Source organism: Mustela erminea, chromosome 9, assembly GCF_009829155.1.
Source record: "Mustela erminea isolate mMusErm1 chromosome 9, mMusErm1.Pri, whole genome shotgun sequence".
NCBI classification, from domain to species: domain Eukaryota; kingdom Metazoa; phylum Chordata; class Mammalia; order Carnivora; family Mustelidae; genus Mustela; species Mustela erminea.
Genome location: NC_045622.1, coordinates 111865153 through 111882436, shown reverse-complemented (window position 1 = coordinate 111882436; position 17284 = coordinate 111865153). Strand labels below are relative to the sequence as shown.

General features: G+C 54.7%; 1 protein-coding gene and 1 non-coding gene across 6 annotated transcripts in view; both read right to left on the bottom strand.

Moving 5' to 3' along the window:
- NAP1L4 (nucleosome assembly protein 1 like 4) overlaps window positions 1–17284 on the bottom strand; it is a 43020-nt gene that overhangs the window by 9791 nt on the left and 15945 nt on the right. For all 5 annotated transcript variants that reach the window (XM_032358142.1, XM_032358141.1, XM_032358145.1 and 2 more), the window contains 9 exons: window positions 17120–17150; window positions 16217–16275; window positions 13514–13613; window positions 11058–11199; window positions 10748–10834; window positions 8844–8975; window positions 8119–8190; window positions 3738–3877; window positions 2369–2514 (listed from right to left, as the gene is read on the bottom strand). In XM_032358142.1, coding sequence (XP_032214033.1) covers window positions 2369–2514; window positions 3738–3877; window positions 8119–8190; window positions 8844–8975; window positions 10748–10834; window positions 11058–11199; window positions 13514–13613; window positions 16217–16275; window positions 17120–17150 — 909 coding nt within the window. The remainder of the gene's footprint in view (window positions 1–2368; window positions 2515–3737; window positions 3878–8118; window positions 8191–8843; window positions 8976–10747; window positions 10835–11057; window positions 11200–13513; window positions 13614–16216; window positions 16276–17119; window positions 17151–17284) is intronic.
- Window positions 7161–7283, bottom strand: LOC116600487. Its single transcript, XR_004289687.1, has one exon. It is a non-coding gene; the product is annotated as a small nucleolar RNA SNORA54 (small nucleolar RNA).

Sequence of the window (17284 nt, the reverse complement as noted above, 5' to 3'; positions counted from 1 at the left end):
TGTCGGGAAGAGGAAAATCCTCCAGCCGTGCTTCTGAAGCTCCACATTCAGTGGGGCGACACCACGGGCGTCTGCACGGCCAGGGGGAGGTGCTCGCTCAGTGCGAAGCGTCCCTCCGGCCGAAGGGAAAGACTCCCCGTGGGCAGGACGGTGCTGCAGTCGCTGCCCACCACAGAGCACCCCCCACCCTCCCGACCCAACATGCGTGTGTGCAGCTGGCCAGAGCCCGACCCAGAACCAAGGGTGACAGGACAGACAGGGACTTAAAACCACTCAACAAAGCCCAGTGACACTCGAATGATCACGGGACCCAAATCCGGGACTCGAGGGACACTTGTTCAAGGCCGGGTCTTGCCAGGAGCTGGAGGCTCAGAGCACTGGCCTCATCCTGCCTCTCGGGGCCTCTCCCCGCTCGGCTGTTCCCCACGGGCTGGGCACCCACGTGACAGTACCACCCCGCACCACGGTCCCTGAGTCTCGGCACATGAGCAACCCCCGCAGATTAAGACTTGGGTCTGGGGACGCCGGTCGCGGACTTCTGCTCGCGTGACTCTGGGACATGTTCTGCAGACTGAAGGACAGGCAGGGCACCGGGCCAGCCAGCTTCTGTTTCCCTCATTTCAAAATACGTTTCCTGCTTTCCAACGCTTCTTCCCGGCCTGCCCGATTGCCCCCCAACGGCCCCTGTATACCTGTTTATAGAGCTCATCACTGGATATGATGTGCAATTCCTTTAAAAACCGCTACGTTTAGGTGTAATTTATCTCCCAGACAGCTTCGAGTCTGACATGTTTAGAGCCACACAGCCATCATAGGACAGTTTTAGAATGCTGAACGCCACCTCCCTCCAAATTCTGAGTCCACTTAATCTCATTTTGATTAAATTACTTAAATCCAATCTTAAGAAACCTTGCAACAAACCACTGCTTTCGGAAACCAAAGCCCCTCTGCTTCACAGCAAAAGCTCATAGGTGACCGCCAAAGGGGCCCCCTGGTCTAAAAGAAGGAAACCGAACAAGTCCCTCTGTGGCTACTGTCACCCCCAAACCAACACACGTGCATCCCCTAAGCTCAAAGACAAACGCCAGAAAGATGCGGGCCCGAGGCTAAGGGGCGGAGCTTGAGAAGCGAGGGCCCTGGGCTCCGAGACAGTCTGGGTCCAAGGCTCACACTTGAGCGCGGAGCACCCCTGTGGCCGAGGGCAAACAGCTCACACACCCACCAGTTACTGAGGCAGGGCTGCATTTCCACGTTTCATTTCAGTCTGTTTGTGTTCATGGAAAACAAAGAGGAAAACCGTTTGACCCGCGCTCCTCTAACACTGCGAACCGGTCTGCCTTTACACTCTCTCAAGTTTGGGAAATTCTGTTAAGACCTGCCAGTATCAGGGCGCCTGGGGGGCTCCGTGGGTTAAGCCTCTGCCTTCGGCTCGGGTCATGATCTCAGGGTCCTGGGATTGAGCCCCACATCGGGCTCTCTGCTCAGGGGGAGTCTGCTTCCTCCTCTCTCTGCCTGCCTCTCTGCCTACTTGTGGTCTCTGTCAAATAAATAAAGAAAATGTTAAAAAAAAACGAAAAAAAAAAAGTGTAAAAAAGAAAAGACCTGCCAATATTTGGGGTCCCCAGGGGACTCAGTCATTTAGTGTCTCCTTCGGCTCTGGTCATGCCCCAGGGTCCTGGGATTGAGTCCCACATGGGGCTCCTTGCTCAGCGGGGAGCCTGCTTCCCCCCCTCTACCCTTCTCCCTGCTGGTTTTCTCTAACAAATAAAACCTTAAAAAAAAAAAAGACTTGCCAGTATTTACTCTTGAAACCTGCTGCTCACCCTCCACAAGGTCCAACTTTCCATCTTTATTTTTGACTTAGGGCAGTAAAAAATCGGAGTTTCCAAGCTAAGTCTTTCAAGCTAGAAATCCAACTACTTGTGTTGTCACAATCTATAAACCCCAAGACCCCTTGAGTTCTACCAAGTCATGGAGAAAAATAAAGCAGAATTTATGAGAAAGAAAGGGTGGGGGACACTCCCTAAGCTGTGCAGGCGTACCTGGGTTGTGACCAGCGACTGGCGACAGAGGGGCCCTATAGCAGGACGGGTGGCCCCGGGGCCACCAGCGGGCCGCAGCACCAAGGTGTGGACGCATCGGCTGGGGCACTCCGGGCGTCCGTCCAGCTTTCTCAGCAGGCGCTCAGAGTGCCTGCCAGGCCTTCCCCTCCTGCTAACCCCTCCCCGACCCCGTGAGCACCGGCACCACGGCTCCTGGCACAGCAAACGTGTCCTTACTGGCCACGCTCGGCAGAGGACTGAGACCAGACCCCGCGGGTGATGATGCGACTTCATCATCATCAATGCCGACGACGCACCCCACTCACCTTTCAGCGGGCTGAAGAAGTTGAAAAAGGAGTCGTTGGGAACTTGCTTGGTAATTGTCCTCACTGTGCCTCGGCCCTTATGTTTCTGCTTCTTCTTGATTGTTTTGACTGTAACGTTTTTCCCTTTCTTCCAGTCAATAACACACCTGTGGGGACAGACAGCCATCACGCACACAGACACGCGCCCTGAGAAGCACACGGACATCCCAGTAAACAAGGCACAGTGAGCGGCCGAACGTGGACAACGTAGGCAAAGCAGCCTGCCAGCCGGCACCACACACCTCGCGAGTCCAGGTGACGGCCAGCGAAAGGGAACTGGCCCAGTGGCGTGGGCTGCCACGCCCCTGCAGGAAGCGCCATCAGAAGCCGGGGGCTTCTCTGGAGACTCTCCCCAAGCACGACTGCTATGACCAAGCCTGGTCAAGGCTGGGCTAAGGTGCCCAGAGGATGCTCAAGAGCCTGTCACCTGCCGCCTCTGTCCAGGCCCCGGAGCACACCTGAAGTCACCCACTCACAGCCCCGAGTTCTCCAGCAGCTCAGCGGGCGGGACAAGCCGGAGAGGCGGCAGGTGACCACTGCACCAAGTACTGACTGGGGCCGAGTGCACTGGGTCCAGGCTGCCAAGTGGGCTGGGCTGGGGGCGAGCCCCACATGCTTCCTCGCCTCCCAGCGCCTGCGGGCCCACGAGGAACCCCTGGGCAGCACGTGACTCGTCTGCTCCGGAACAGGCCTGGACGGCCCGGTCCCGGGAAATGCGCCGTCAGGGTCACTGTGGCCAGGGTCTGATAAAGCTCTGAATTGCTCCTGCAGGAGGTCCAGGAGTATTTGGTTCCAGTGAACAAGGATAATTGTGCCAATTCAAAAATCATTTCCCAAACCAAAGAAACAGACTTTCCCAAACCATCTCAAACAAGCTAAGAGGAAGGAGCTCCAAACCACACTCCCTGGTGATCGCTCTTGAAATCGCAAGCTGCTCCATCATGAGTCCAACACGTAAACGCCCCCCAATTCCCACAGCAAGCAGCGGCCCGGTACCGCCCTGCACAGACCCCGCCCTTCTCTCAGCAAAGACTCGTAGAGGTCGTCTATTGGCTCAGTGAGGACAGCATCCCGTAAGGGGCCTAGAGTCTAGTCCTGCATCCGAGGAGGAGACTGGGCCACCAGCCCCCACCTGACACATGTGACCTCATGACTCATGTCCCAGCACAGGCCGTCACAACCCCCACCAGAAGGCTATTTAATGTAAATCTTGGTCTACTGGGATTTTAAGAAAACTGAAAATATTTTGCTTTATTCCTAATTTCTTACTCATTAAGTTCTAAAATCATCTGTTTTCGTTTCAGAAAAAGTGGAAATGGCACGTTCTTACCCATCACAATCAACGATTTCAGGACCTTCAAAGGAGAAGGGGTCAGCCTTATCCGGCTCTGACTTCATCTTGTACGTTTTTGTCAGGACTGAATTGGTGAAGTAGTCGTTGGGTTCAAAGTGGAACTCTAATACAAAAGACTAAAAACAAAAACTCCGGTTAAGTGCCACTTAAAAACCGACAAGCCAGTGAGACTTTACGAACCACATGGTATGTACCAGAGCCAGTGCCTCTCTGGGCACGATGCCACGGACAGAAACCATTACTGAGAAGTTCAACAGGTATGGCCACGTATCAAGAAAAGCTTCTTCATTACAAAAATCAGCAACACCAAGTTCAAACACGACAGGTGGGGGAATACCTGCTGTACTCCAGCCCGAGCAGCCCCTCTGAGACCCCTCCCCAGCGGAGTCTAAGCTCACCTGGGAAACCTTAGCTTCCCTCTGCAGCTCTGGCCTCACCCCTCGGAGGTGGGGAGGGGGTCTGGACTAGCCGGGAAACCAGGCAGCAGTGCCCAGCCCTCCCCTCCTTTGGCACACGGGCTCAGGCAGAGCACCGCCTTCCCTGTTGCGCAAGGGAGCCAGACTCTTGGTGGGGTGGGGTGGGGTGGGGGGCATCGATTGGGCCTCCTCAAACCACACCCAGGGCAAGTTCAGCCTTTGTTCGCCAAGCCCCGTGTAATCCGGGGAGCAAAAACGGCCACAGGATGTGGACAAAGCAGCAGGCACAAATCCAGCCACGGGGCGGCAGGGGGGACCCTTGCTCGCCTCTTCCGTGTGTATGAGCAAAGGCAGCACCCGCAAGGGTGTTGGGAAATCAGGCCCACTCGCAGACTGTGGGCAGCTCTAGAAAGGACCATCTGACGGTATCAAGAAATTAAAGTAAAACAGAATTCTCTGACCTAGTTAACTCTACTCTGAGGTACTCACGGGCTGGGAAAACCGCCCGGGGAACGGCATCACCACTAAGTGCAAAGACGCGCACCTCAGCCCCTGCCCAGGGAAGAGAGGACGCCGCCGGTTCGGTAAGTTACAGAGACTGGACAAGGATCTGGGAGGCCCGCAAGCGCTGTGTGATTGGGGCGAGTCACCGTGTGTCTGTGCTACTGCTTCCTCATCTGCGAAGCGGAGCAAACAGCCGCCCCCCCCCCCTCCCCGAGCTGGTTAGAGGACTGACCTCTGGAAGCACTTAGAAACGGTTTATACAGGCAGTGCTTGCTAAATGGTAGTTATTCCAATTTTCTTTACAAGGACACAACTACCAGCCGGGAAAAAATAGATTTGAAAGACTAAAACCGAACCACTTCCACTAAGGGGGAAGGGGAAACTGCCCCGTGCAGAGCTCGAGGCCCTGGCCTGGCAGAGAGCAGGCACAGCCGCAGCACCCCACACGGACCCCCCTCGGCTCCTGGCCCCCGCCCCAGGGCGGCACCCACCCTGAAGCCAAAAGCGAGTGCTCGGTCAGTGAGGAGGCTGCTAGGAGCCCCGAAGTCTGCAGGCTGCGCCCACAAGCGTGGCCGGGCACCCCAGGGGACAGAGAGGGCTCGCAAGCGCCACGCATGGGCTCCGCCTCACCCCTACGCGGGCGCAGGTTCGTCTCCCACTTCCTTTCCCACCAGCTCTGCAGACCGAGCACGTCATCTCTCTGCTCTCAGGTTCTCCTATCTTTTCCTTCCCCGGGGCCTCCGTTTAGTCTAGTGTCACACACGACTAAGGATGAATTAAGGAAGGGTTCAAGAGGCGCCTGGGGCTGGCTCAGTTGTCGAAGCGTCTGCCTTTAGCGCCTTTAGCTCAGGTCACAATCCCAGGCTCCTGGGATCGAGTCCGGCACTGGACGCCCCACTCAGCTGCTAGCCTGCTTCTCTCTCTGCCCCCGGCCGGCTCATGCTCGCTCGCTCCTGTCTGAAACGGAAGGCAGGCGGGGATGGAGGGTTCGAATCCAACAGAAACGGGCCCAAAGATGAGGCCGCCTCCATCCCACACCGCCCCCTCTAGCCAGTCAGCCGTAAGCACACAGCGGAGGCCCAACAGTCCCTGTACTTAAGTGTGAACTGAGACCCCGCTCCTGCCTAGCGGGGTACACATGGCTGCTACCGCCTGTGCCCACCCTGCCCGCGGGCCACCGCTGGCCACTGCAGTCTGGGCAGACGGCACACGGGAACTCTGCACTATGCTTGAAATTAATTCAAAACGGAGACAAAACCACGATGACTACAAAAAAAACAAAGTGTGAAAAATACATAAATGAACATTCTCTGGCCTTATAAATGTTCACCTCCTTTAACCCAGTAAAACTGCACTAAAATGGATCTAAACGGAGGAAATCATCCAAGTTCTAAACAAAGATTTGGGGTCAAGAATGCTGGTGATAATGCAACAGTTGAGAACGGGGCGGAGGTGGCAGCGGCGTGCGGGGGCCACGGCAGTCGAGCACTTCCCGGCCTACGGAGGCTACAGTAACTGTTTTCCGCCCAGCAGAGCCGGGACAACAGTGTCCACACACGTCCCCCCGCTGTGCTGCAGAAGCGTGGAGACCCTGGAGAGGAGCAGAGGTGTGGGCGTGAGAGAAGCAAACACACTGGCCTGGCTTCACTCGGATGCCGGATGGTTCGTATTTCTAATTTTACCATCTAAAATATTTCATGATAATTTTACAGAAACAAAAACTACGGGGAGCCTGACTCCACAGGGGACACATCTGTTTGCTGTTCTTCACACCTCCTGGTTCTTCTCAGCGTTCCCCAGGCAGCATGCATGACTCTCCCAACAGGGAAGGTGCCCGGCCCATCCTCTACCCAGACTAGGGCCCGTCCGTCTATCAACCACAGTAAGAGAGGGAGAAAAGCATCAGACAGGCTGAGAAAGAAAACAGACCCAGGAAATCACCAAACGGGAGTCTCATAAGAGCAAAGGAAGGAAAAAAAGGATTGATCCAAAGGGGAAAAATTAATAAACGGGGTCTGGACGACCCACAGGTGAGAAAGAAGTGTCAGGAGAGAAAGGACCCAGAGTCTTCCACAGCACGCTCCCACCCCCCAGATGCAAGCCCGCAGCCTCCGACTGCCCCACGTGGCCTCCGGGTGGCGCCGGGGCCCAGCCCCTGCACCCGCCAACCAAGAGGCCCTGCGATAACCCCATTAACCAGGTGCAGCAGGAAAGGGGTTCCCCTTGGCCTGGGAACAGGCATCACTCAGGCTCCTGCCCAGGCCCCCACCAGCAGAGAGGAAGCTGAATGTCACCTCTCAGAGTGAGCTCAGCAGGAAAAGCTGAAGGGACACATCCCATGTGTCCTCCTGCCCCTTGCCTCCAGCAAGGCACCTCCGCCAGGACCAGAGAGGGAAAGCCCACGAAAGCTGGCCCTCATCTGTGACCGGGAGCCAGTGCTCTGCGATGGGAAGAGACGAGCCGGACTCCAAGTCCAGGCCCGTGTCCCAAGGGCCTGAAACCGAGAGCCACGAGTCCATCAGTGACAAGCCACTGGAGCTGCTGTGGCACTGGAATGGAGCCCGTCAGCCACAGCCAGGCTAGGAGGCCACGAACAGTGCCTCCACGAGGACCCACTCACGCAGGGTGATGGGCCCGTTCCCTGGAGGAAAAGAAAGGCCCCTCTCCGCGCAGCAGGTCGTGGGGAAGGGCGCTGTGTGGCAGCCAGAGCAGGCACCCGCTGTCCAGGTTTACCCACCTGCAACTACGTCTCGGGTCAAAGCTAGGAGACTTTGTTCATGGGCATCTCGGCTTGCTATTAAGGTGCTGCTCGGGAATCAAACTGAGGGTCAGGAGGGAGGGGCGGGGGTGTGGCTGCCAGGTGGTGGGTACTGAGGAGGGCACGTGCTGTGATGAGCGCCGAGTGCCACACCCAACTGATGAGTCACCGAACGCTACATCAGACACCGACCGTGCGCGTGCATGCGCTCGCTAACTGACACAGCAAGGATAAACGGACATGAACAGACAGACAAGAGCGGAGCGCCGCCCGGACCTGAGTGCATACCTGCCACCCCGTTTTACAGACGTCAGATCCTCACAAACCCGGGAGATGCTTAGGAGAAAGACACTGTCCCCTCTGACACAGAACAAACCAGCCAAGAGCGGCACGTGGCGTGGCAGACACCACGGTCAAGGAGTCCCGTGCTATGTGGACTCCACCTGCCACAGGCAGCCCATGGCCTGAGCTGCCTGCCACGATGTGCAGCACTGCTGGGCAGGATCCAGGAAGGCCACGTGAGAACGTTCTAGTTGTTGGTGAGCGTCCTGCTCAGGACCAGCCTGCCACCCTGCAAGTGTGCAGCCAGGTGTGCATCGCCTGCCACGGCTCCGAGCCCCTCGCCCTCAGAGCCTGACCTGTTAGATGCCAGCCAGGAGCTCCGTCCATTGGCACTCACCATAGGCTGCCCAGGGTCTGAAAACTTCACTTTGATATCCTGCAGGTGCTTCAAGATCGGTTCATCATACTCCTGATTAACAAGACAAAAAAAGAAATTTCTACTGGGCTTTTCCCGAACAACACACATGTCCCCCCAGGGGCTCACTAGTGCACGCAGGCGTCAACAGGAAGTCACACACATCTGTGCAACGACAAGCGGTCAGCAACAGGGTGCCACTTCTCTCTGGTCCGGAGCACTGGGAGTCATCCAGGCCAGGCAGGGAGGGCAAGAGCCCGACTTGTTTCCACTGCCACCTGCCGTCACTGCGTACAGATCAACCAGGCCTGCTGGGCCTCATGTCTCAGAAGAAACATCTCGGGTCAGCTTCGGACCCTGCTGGCCAATTTTCTGGTCTCCTGCCCTCACACCTTCCCACCTGTCCATTCACAGGAAGGTGGGGAAGGGTCTCAAGCCTGTTCAAAGGCTTTCTGTGGTAAGGTGGCAGACCCAGGTAAGAAAGTGAGACCATGCCAAGTCGTGGCTCAGCCGCAGAGGGGCAGGCTTCCCAGCAGCACGACAGCGAGACCCCCAGCTCAGGAGACCGAGACCACTCAGGTGAGCTGCCGGTCACACGAAGTGCCTTTCCACCCACGGTGAACAAATGCTCAACTCTCGGTTAAGTGGTTCATAAGTAAACAGTTACTAAGGCTAAAAGCTCTCTGTTAAGGCGGAAATTTGCTTACCTGGACTAACTCACTTAGCATATCTACATTTCTAAAGATGGTGAACCAGAACTCTGGAATTCCTTTGGGGTTTGGCTCCTCTGCTGTTGCTGCTTCTTTTTCTGCTATGACTACTTTATTTTTCATGTCTCCCTAAAAAAAGTGAAGATGCCAAACAGAATACTTAGCACAAAACAACACATTTACATTCAATGGCTTAACACAGAGTATACATTTCGGAATCCTGCACAAATGTCAAAAACCGTGTACTCCGGGGGCACCTGGGTGGCTCAGTGGGTTAAGCCTCTGCCTTCTGCTCAGGTCGTGATCTCAGGGTCCTGGGATCAAACCCCACATCGGACTCTCCACTCGACGGGGAGCCTGCTTCCCACCCACCTCCGCCTGCCTCTCTGCCTGCTTGTGATCTGTCAAATAAATAAAATCTTTAAACAAGAAAAACAAAAAAACAAAACCGCGTTCTCACACCTGCAAGACCTCCGCACACGTTCCACTTTAAATGTTCCTAGGCAGTCAGAGCACTCCCTTCAGAGGTGATTCTGTGACATGATTTTAGAAGACGGTACAATGTCATCCACCTCGGGGAAGGTATCAAGTGCCACTCTAGGAGATGCCTGTCCCGGGACAACCAGCCACCCAGCGCTGGCCAGAACCCAGTGCCCTGGCAACAAGGAGCGCTGAGCACTGTGTCCGTCCGACAGAGAGGAGGAGGCTACAGGCATCCAGGAAGGAACTGCTCGCCAACACCGGGGAGGCGACTGGACAGGCTACACGTGACGTGCAGAGGTGGCTTTTCTAACCTCAGGGCTCCGGGAACGGGCAGGCCCAGGGAGCTCGGGCACGGCACTCACTGGAGCCACGGCGCACGCAACCGCTCCGTCGCGGGGCCGTCTCATGTAAGAACGACTGTAAGGGGCTTCAGAGAGTAACAGAGGCTGAGGTTTCTTTCTTTCTTTTCTTTTTCTTCTTTTTTTTTTTTTAAAGATTTTATTTATTTATCAGAGGGACAGAGGGAGAGGGAGTGAGCACAGGCAGACAGGATGGCAGGCACAGGCAGAGTTTGGAGAAGCAGGCACCCTGCTGAGCAAGGAGCCCGATGTGGGACTCGATCCCAGGACCCTGGGATCATGACCTGAGCCGAAGGCAGCGGCTTAACCCACTGAGCCACCCAGGCGTCCCGAGGCTGATGTTTCTTGAGCAACAAGGAAACGATGCATAACTAGGCTCACCCACAGCCACAGCCTCAACTAGGCCAGCTTCTGCAGGATGTTTGAAAGATCAAAGCATACGGTTACTACAACCAACACACACTGCCAAAAAATGCCTAAAAAGGAGCCCCGATGGATAAAAAAGGACAAAAGCTACTTGTCTTCCCAACAAACTTTGGCGGACCAAGTTACCCTGCAGTCTTCCCGCGGCTCCGGAACGGGGCCAAAGGCTGTGAGGCGAGGAGGAGCTCCGAAGCCCAAGGGGCTGGGGGCACCGCGGTTACTTGGGTCACCGCCCCGGTCCTGGAGGGCGGCAGCCCAGACCTCCACCAAGCCCTCCGCACAACCCTGACCCCGCAGGGACTGCCGACACAGGGGCCCCTCCCCTTGTGGGACTTCGCTTTTGTCTCGATGGAAGACTCTGCCGACGTTCTCACTCGGACTCCTCTGATCCCACATCCCACTGTCCTGTGGCACGGAGCTGTTTAGACACTGGAGCAGCGGGAGACTGGCCGGGTCACGGAATTAACGGATACCGGACCCGCCGGTCGCTCCACGGTCCGATCAGAAAGAAATCGCAGCGGCCAACCTCAGGGCGAAGCGGCCCCCATCGTCAGGGGCGCCATCCTCTGGGACGCCGAGACAGACTTCCTACTCCCAGCGCCGCTGCAGCTGCCCAGCTCGCTCGCGAACACTCACCGCCAACTTATCCTCCTCTTCATTGTCACTGTGCCACTCTGACTCGGCGTCCGTCGGCTCCACGTCCCCGGTGATGAACTCCCTTCTCTGAGTAAGAACGAGACGGTCTTAGAGTCAGGGCGGGTTAGTCAGAAACTCGAGGTCAGTTTGTACATCACGTCTGTGAAAAGCCCGTGAAAATCGACGCTTTTATAACGTAAGATTCTAAGTCTGGGGCTTGAAGGAGAACCGTTCGGGATCCTCTGCCCTGCAACGTGGGGCCCTAAGAGAAGGACGTGCCGGCGCGGGTAGCGCAGAGGGAGCGGCCCACCTTGTCGAAGAGGGGCTGGTACAGGGCGGCGTACTTCCTCTCCAGGTCGTGCACCTCCTCGTAGAACTTGGCTTCGATGTGGGCGCAGCGCACCTGCAGCTGCTTCAGCGCGTTGATCCTCCTCCGGACGGCCTTCGGCAGGCTGCAAGAGCCAGGGAAAAGGAAATCACCCTCCTGCCTGCGAAAGAAGGCAGCACGCCTGTCCGTCGTCCCCTTAGATAAACTCAGACTAACAGAGAACTTACATCCTCACTCGCAGAAATGAGACCTAAACAGCGTTAGAAAGATGAACATCCCAGTAGAAGGGGTTGGGGGGCCCGGCGCTGACAGAGAATCCACAAAAGAAGCAGAACAAATCATCAAGCATGGGAAGAAAGTTCAATCCCACAAAATGTCCAGACGCCTGGGTGGCTCAGTTGGTTAAGTGGCTGCCTTCGGCTCAGGTCATGATCCCAGCGTCCTGGGATCGAGTCCCACATCGGGCTCCTTGCTCAGCAGGGAGCCTGCTTCTCTGTCTGCGCACGCGCGCTCTCTCTCTCTGACAAATAAATAAATGAAATCTTTAAAAGAACTGCTGTCTGTTCCTTACCAAAATGGCAATTAAAAAAACCTCCTGGGTTTGATGAGCCCAAGAAGCCCTCTAACAGCCCCATCCACCTTAAAGACAAAGCAGAACCTCGATGGTCCTTGGGCCCGGTGACTGTCCTTCCGGGAACTTATGCTAACACTCGCGTGCTGCTGGGTCCCCTGGGGCATTACTTGTAGAAGCGAACAACTGAGAACAATGGCACGTTGGACAGGAGCAGGCCACAGCCTGTCCAGAGTTGTGTTTCCAGAGGATCTTCAGCACCGGGTGAAGGGTTCATGCTGCTACACTAAGGGGAAAATCAGACACAACACAGACAAGTAAGTGGGGTCTGTTCCCTTCCATGGTCGGGTAACTTTGAGATTCTTTGCCTTTTGATACTTCTCGACATTCTTTTCTTTTCTTTTCTTTTTTTTTAAGATTTATTTATTTAAGAAAATTTTAAAACATTTTATTTATTTATTTAACAAAGAAAAAGAGATCACAAGTAGGCAGAGAGGCAGGGGGTGGGGGAAACAGGCCCCCCCACTGAGCAGAGAGCCCGATGCAGGGTTCGATCCCAGGACCCTGAGATCGTGACCTGAGCTGAGAGCAAAAGCTTAACCCACTGAGCCACCCAGGCGCCCTCTATTTACTTTAGAGAGAGAGAGAGAGAGAGAGAGAAAGGGAGGAGCAGAGGGAGAGGGACAAGCAGACTCCATGCTGAGCAGAGCCGGACACGGGGCTCAATCTTACAATCCTGAAACTGGGACCTGAGCCGAAATGAAGAGCCGGATGATCAACTCAGGCACCCCAGTACTTTTCTATAGTCTAGAAACATTTCCGTTTGTATGCATTACTTTTATACATCAGAAGAAACATACCCTCTTTTAACCCATCAAAACTCCATGTTTAGCCTGAAGCCCTCGGTCACCATCTAGAACAAAGAGATCTCTGGGCCTCATCACAGACCCATACAGCCCTCCTGGGCAGTGTCCACCTGGGCTGAGCCCTCAAAGTGGGACTAGCAGTAGCCTGAGTACTCTACCCTTCCTCTGACAACATGCAGAGTCCTAGCTGCTCCGACATGCAGCACTGTTTAGAATAAACACTGGAACAGCCTTACATCAAAGGACCCTGCCACCCTACCCAGAGCCACCTCAGGGTAAAGGTCCTTTACCAAGACCCCTAAACTACTGTCCTATCTCTAGGAGAACAAGGAGGAAGCACACTGAGGACCTAATGAAATGGGAAACACACAGAAACACCACTATTTCTCTTCTGCATTAATCACACAATTACGATTTTCTTTTATCTTTCCTCGTCTTCCTAACAGAGTAAAAACAACAAACGATTTTAAGCAAACTGGACCCTGATATCCTACGTCCAGCTGTCCCCCAATCAGTTAAAATAACTCCACACCGTGCCCCCAACAGGCACGTACCATGTAGTACGTCTAACACAGGCCTAGTCCTAGTCCATGAAACCTCGCTCCCCGCCCCGGCATTCCCTCGGTGTGAAAGCCACCCCACTCACCCGGAGTCTAGCCAGCAAACTAGAGAGCCCATGATCACCTTCAACTCTCCCACTCCCTCACAGTACCACGACGTCGGCCTGCGGAGAGTCAGCTGGAAGCCAGCACCCTGCCACCCTGAGCCGGGCCCAAAAGCCCTGTGGCTAGCCAACTCCCCCCGCTGCAGCCCCCCACCACAGGCCTGCATCTCTGCCACCTGCCGAGCCCAGGCGCTCCTCTTTGGAACCCAGTGCCTGCTTCTCAGCACCCAAAATCTGCTCAACGCGGAACGTGTATTCCTATTCCAAGGAACCAGGAAATCGGTCTTTTCGCCTTTGCTTCTTGAGTTGTACCGAGTCGCAGGCACGTCATACTCACGTCTCGATGTAACTGGAAGGAGTGTGGGAGACACTGTCAAGCCGCTCCTGTAGAGCTGCCAGAACTTGAGGATTCTGCATCACCTGATCAGTGAGCTTTTCTATTAAGAGGTAAAAACAAGGCCAGAATATTTAAGACACGCCCAACACAGAACAACCAAGGGGACAAAACCATCAGCACGGACCTCCCCAGCTTTGACGGTTCACTTTAACTTCTACATGTAGCAAGTGGCTTCTTAAAAACATGTTTTGAAAATACTAAAAATTTATTTTACTTTTTTCTGGATGGGGGGAAGGGGGAGGGAAGGAGAGAATCTCAAGCTGACGCCCTGCCTAGCACAGAGCCTGAGCTGGGGTTTGATCATGTGACCCTGAAATCATGGCGTGAGCTGAAATAAAGAGTCGGACACTTAGCTGACTGAGCCCTCCAGGCGCCCCTTCAAATGTACTCTAAAGGCATTACCTTTCGAGTACCCCATTACCCAGTACCCCAGTACCCATTACCCAGCCGAGCGGGCAGTCAGAAATGCACTGAAGGGCAGCCAGGGAGTGAGCTCTGGTTCTTGCTTCAGCTGTTTAAGCCGCATACCTCCCAAAGATGCCATCACCTCCCAGTTCAGGGGCCTATCTCCTGCCACCTCCCCTTCTCTTCCCCAGACCTAAGGGGGCCCAGAAACCAAGGACAGGGAGAAGGCAACGATGTCTTCTGAGGGACAGAAGTGCTTACTGGTGGCCCAGCTCATGTCCCAGGAGGTCCTACATGCACTGGCTCCTGGTGCACCGGAAGTGCAAGTTCTGGCCTCCACCTTGAACTACACTGCCCTTCTGCCCAAACCACCCCCTCCACACCGCACTCCCTCACTACCCCCTCCCCAAATCACTGGCCTCCTCCCCCACACTGTGCTGGTGGCCCACACACATCACGGTTTCCCAACGAACGAACAAGACACTGAAGGGGAAGGGAGGTCTTTTCCTCCACCGTAACCAACAGTGGCACGACACAGCAAAGGCCCATGGCAGAGATGCTCAGTGTTTGCTGAACTGACGCCTGCTCGTTCCCACTGGCCAGGAACCCTAATTTAGCACCCTCCCCTAACTCCAAAGGTGCCTGGGAGCTCTCCCCACCCTTCTGTACTGAAGTCACATGGGCAAGCAAAGGACACCAAGCAGGCAAGCCAATTCCAACATGTTAGTTATACAGCGCGGCTACCAGGAAGCACTGGGTGGTTTCACCTCTGCAGTTCTGTACGCATACAACGGGGCATGCGTACAATCCGTAAATACCACACCACACAGACACGCATCTTCTCTAGCTCCTGCCACTGAAAGGCCTAGAAACAGTGAACACCTAGCATTTATATTCTGGTTTTTATCCATCTCCCCCTACTGAAAGGAACAGGGCCCCTTGCAGAAATGGTATACTCCAGGTCCAGAGCAAGAGTTCAAGGAAAAATGGAGCATGAGAAAGCTACGAGGTGCTCAAAGCTCAAGAGGACAAGGCAAACGTCACAGAAGCCAGTCTGAAAAGACCTGCACTGCCACATGGGACCATTTGCACACCAAAAAGAGTACTGATGGCACTGATGAAACCCTGAAGGAGGAAGGATCTAGAACACTGAAGTAGGGGCTGGGAGAGGGAAAGGCCGTCTCTGACAGCTGTAATACGCAGTCAGACTGCCATACTTAGAAAAGTGCCCCGTGCAAACACCAACGTCATTCCTGATTCCACAAGCATCATTAGTATGTCTCGGGGAGAACAGGATGTCCACAGGATGACCGACGGGTCACTTACTGAAGAGACCCTCACAAGGGGAAGGCTGACCTTCCCCAAGTCCTCAATCTCGGGATCCCTGGCCACGACCCCAGTGTGCTCCCCGGCAGCAGGTCACTATGCGGCAGTCTGAATCTAATGCGAAGAAAACCACCCGACCAATCCAGAGCCTGGCCGTTCTCCAAGACAGCCGGCCTGCACAGTCTGCCACTGTGTCACCGCAGGGAAGGGTAAATAGGCAGGAGAACAGCTCTAGAATAAGGGACACGGAACTAGATTCGGGACGTCACCACTGGCTGGGGGCTACGGCTAAAAAATAGCAGCTGAGAATGGCGGGGCAACAGTAACACAACTCTGTGTTCACACAACGACAGTGTTGTGTAAATGCTGCATTTCTTGGTTGTGGTCACAGTGTTGGGGTTAGAGGCATTCATCCTGGTTTCTAGGAAATTTACACGAAACTGTTTTAGGAGAAAAAAGTCAAGATACCCCCAACTTGCTTTCAAACAGTTTAAAGGGGAAAAGGGTAGAGATCTAATAAATTTTTAAGAAGGCGAAAAAAGAACACATCTATGAACTGAGGGACAAAATGACATGGAGTCTGGTTTGCTCCAGGAGGATCGGGGAAGAACTAAGGACACATGGAAACGATCGGTCCCCGGCTGAGCCCCGCGGGCCCTGCGCGGCAGTGGGCCCAAGGAGGCCCGCCGTGCTGGCTAGCCTACTTCTGGAAAGCCCGAAGCTCCTGCCATGGAAGGTTTTACGGGAAGTACTGTTCACGTGAACGACTCCGACTTCCCCAAACCCCCGAAGCCCAGCGATGCTTCACGTGGATGACTTGGCTTGTCGCGAGCACGAGCGCAAGAGCGGAGGCCACCCTGCTCTGCGCGCGGACTCTCCCGCGGGGCCCTTCCCCACGGGCCGTGAACTGACCTGTGTGACTTGCATTTTTAGCAGCCTCCAAGGCGTCTGAAGGAACACCGTCTGAAAAACTAAGACCGTACGTTACGTATTAGCTATCAAGACGTTCCAAAGAGTTCAAGGGCATTTTCCTTGTGCAACACATTAAGAGGCAGCTCTACAACAACTTCACACTTGGACAGAACTACAGACACACGGGTGTATCTATGAGGTATGTTTTGGTTATTAAAAACAAAATAAAACAAAAACCACCTACCACTGAACGCACCCCACTGCTACCCCAATGCGCCCCAAAGTTCTCATTTCCAACCCTGGCCAAAGCTGCTTAGTTTTTACTTCTAGTTTCTGCCCCCAAAACTCTGCTCCGCACCCTCAAACCGAACCCACTAGCCGACCAACACGCATGCTACACTGTGGTCGGCGGCCAACGGGATCGAAGAGCTACCTTACCGAGTTTTCAGGACACAGTGCCCACGGTGGCTGTGTAAGCTCACCACAGAAAGTCTACCAACAATGAGACGTCATGAAAACAGGTGCATCAGTTTTCCAAGACGCCTGGACATGGCTTCCCTCACCAAAATTACACCACGTCAAATACTGCGCAGCACCAACTGCGGCTTTCAGGACGAGCCACGAAACAAAATCTCTCTCTCACTCAACCCCCCAGAGGCCAATGATGTGAGGGCGGTGTCCAGCCACTCTCGGCCAGCAACGTGGTCACTTCCCACGAAAGCGTTCTCGGTATCGATGCTTGAGACACTTCCCCTGTGCGAAGCCCCTTCCTTCATGGGCTCAAACACAGCGGGGGAGGGAAGCCGTCCCACCAGAGCTTCTATGACATTTCCTCATGGGTGTCTAGGCTCATGCTCTTCAACTAAAACTTAAGTCCCAATTAGCAAGTTCATTTTGGCTTACCTGTTATCTGCCATCTGAGTGTTTTGGTCTCCTACAAATTAAGAGAGTTATAACAATTAACATTGCCGAATATTCACAATGAACTTTCTAGGGTGCTTGTAGCAGTCACTGGCTGTCTATGGGGGATGAGGGTCCACCAGGAGGAGCAGGAGGGAACTTTCTGGG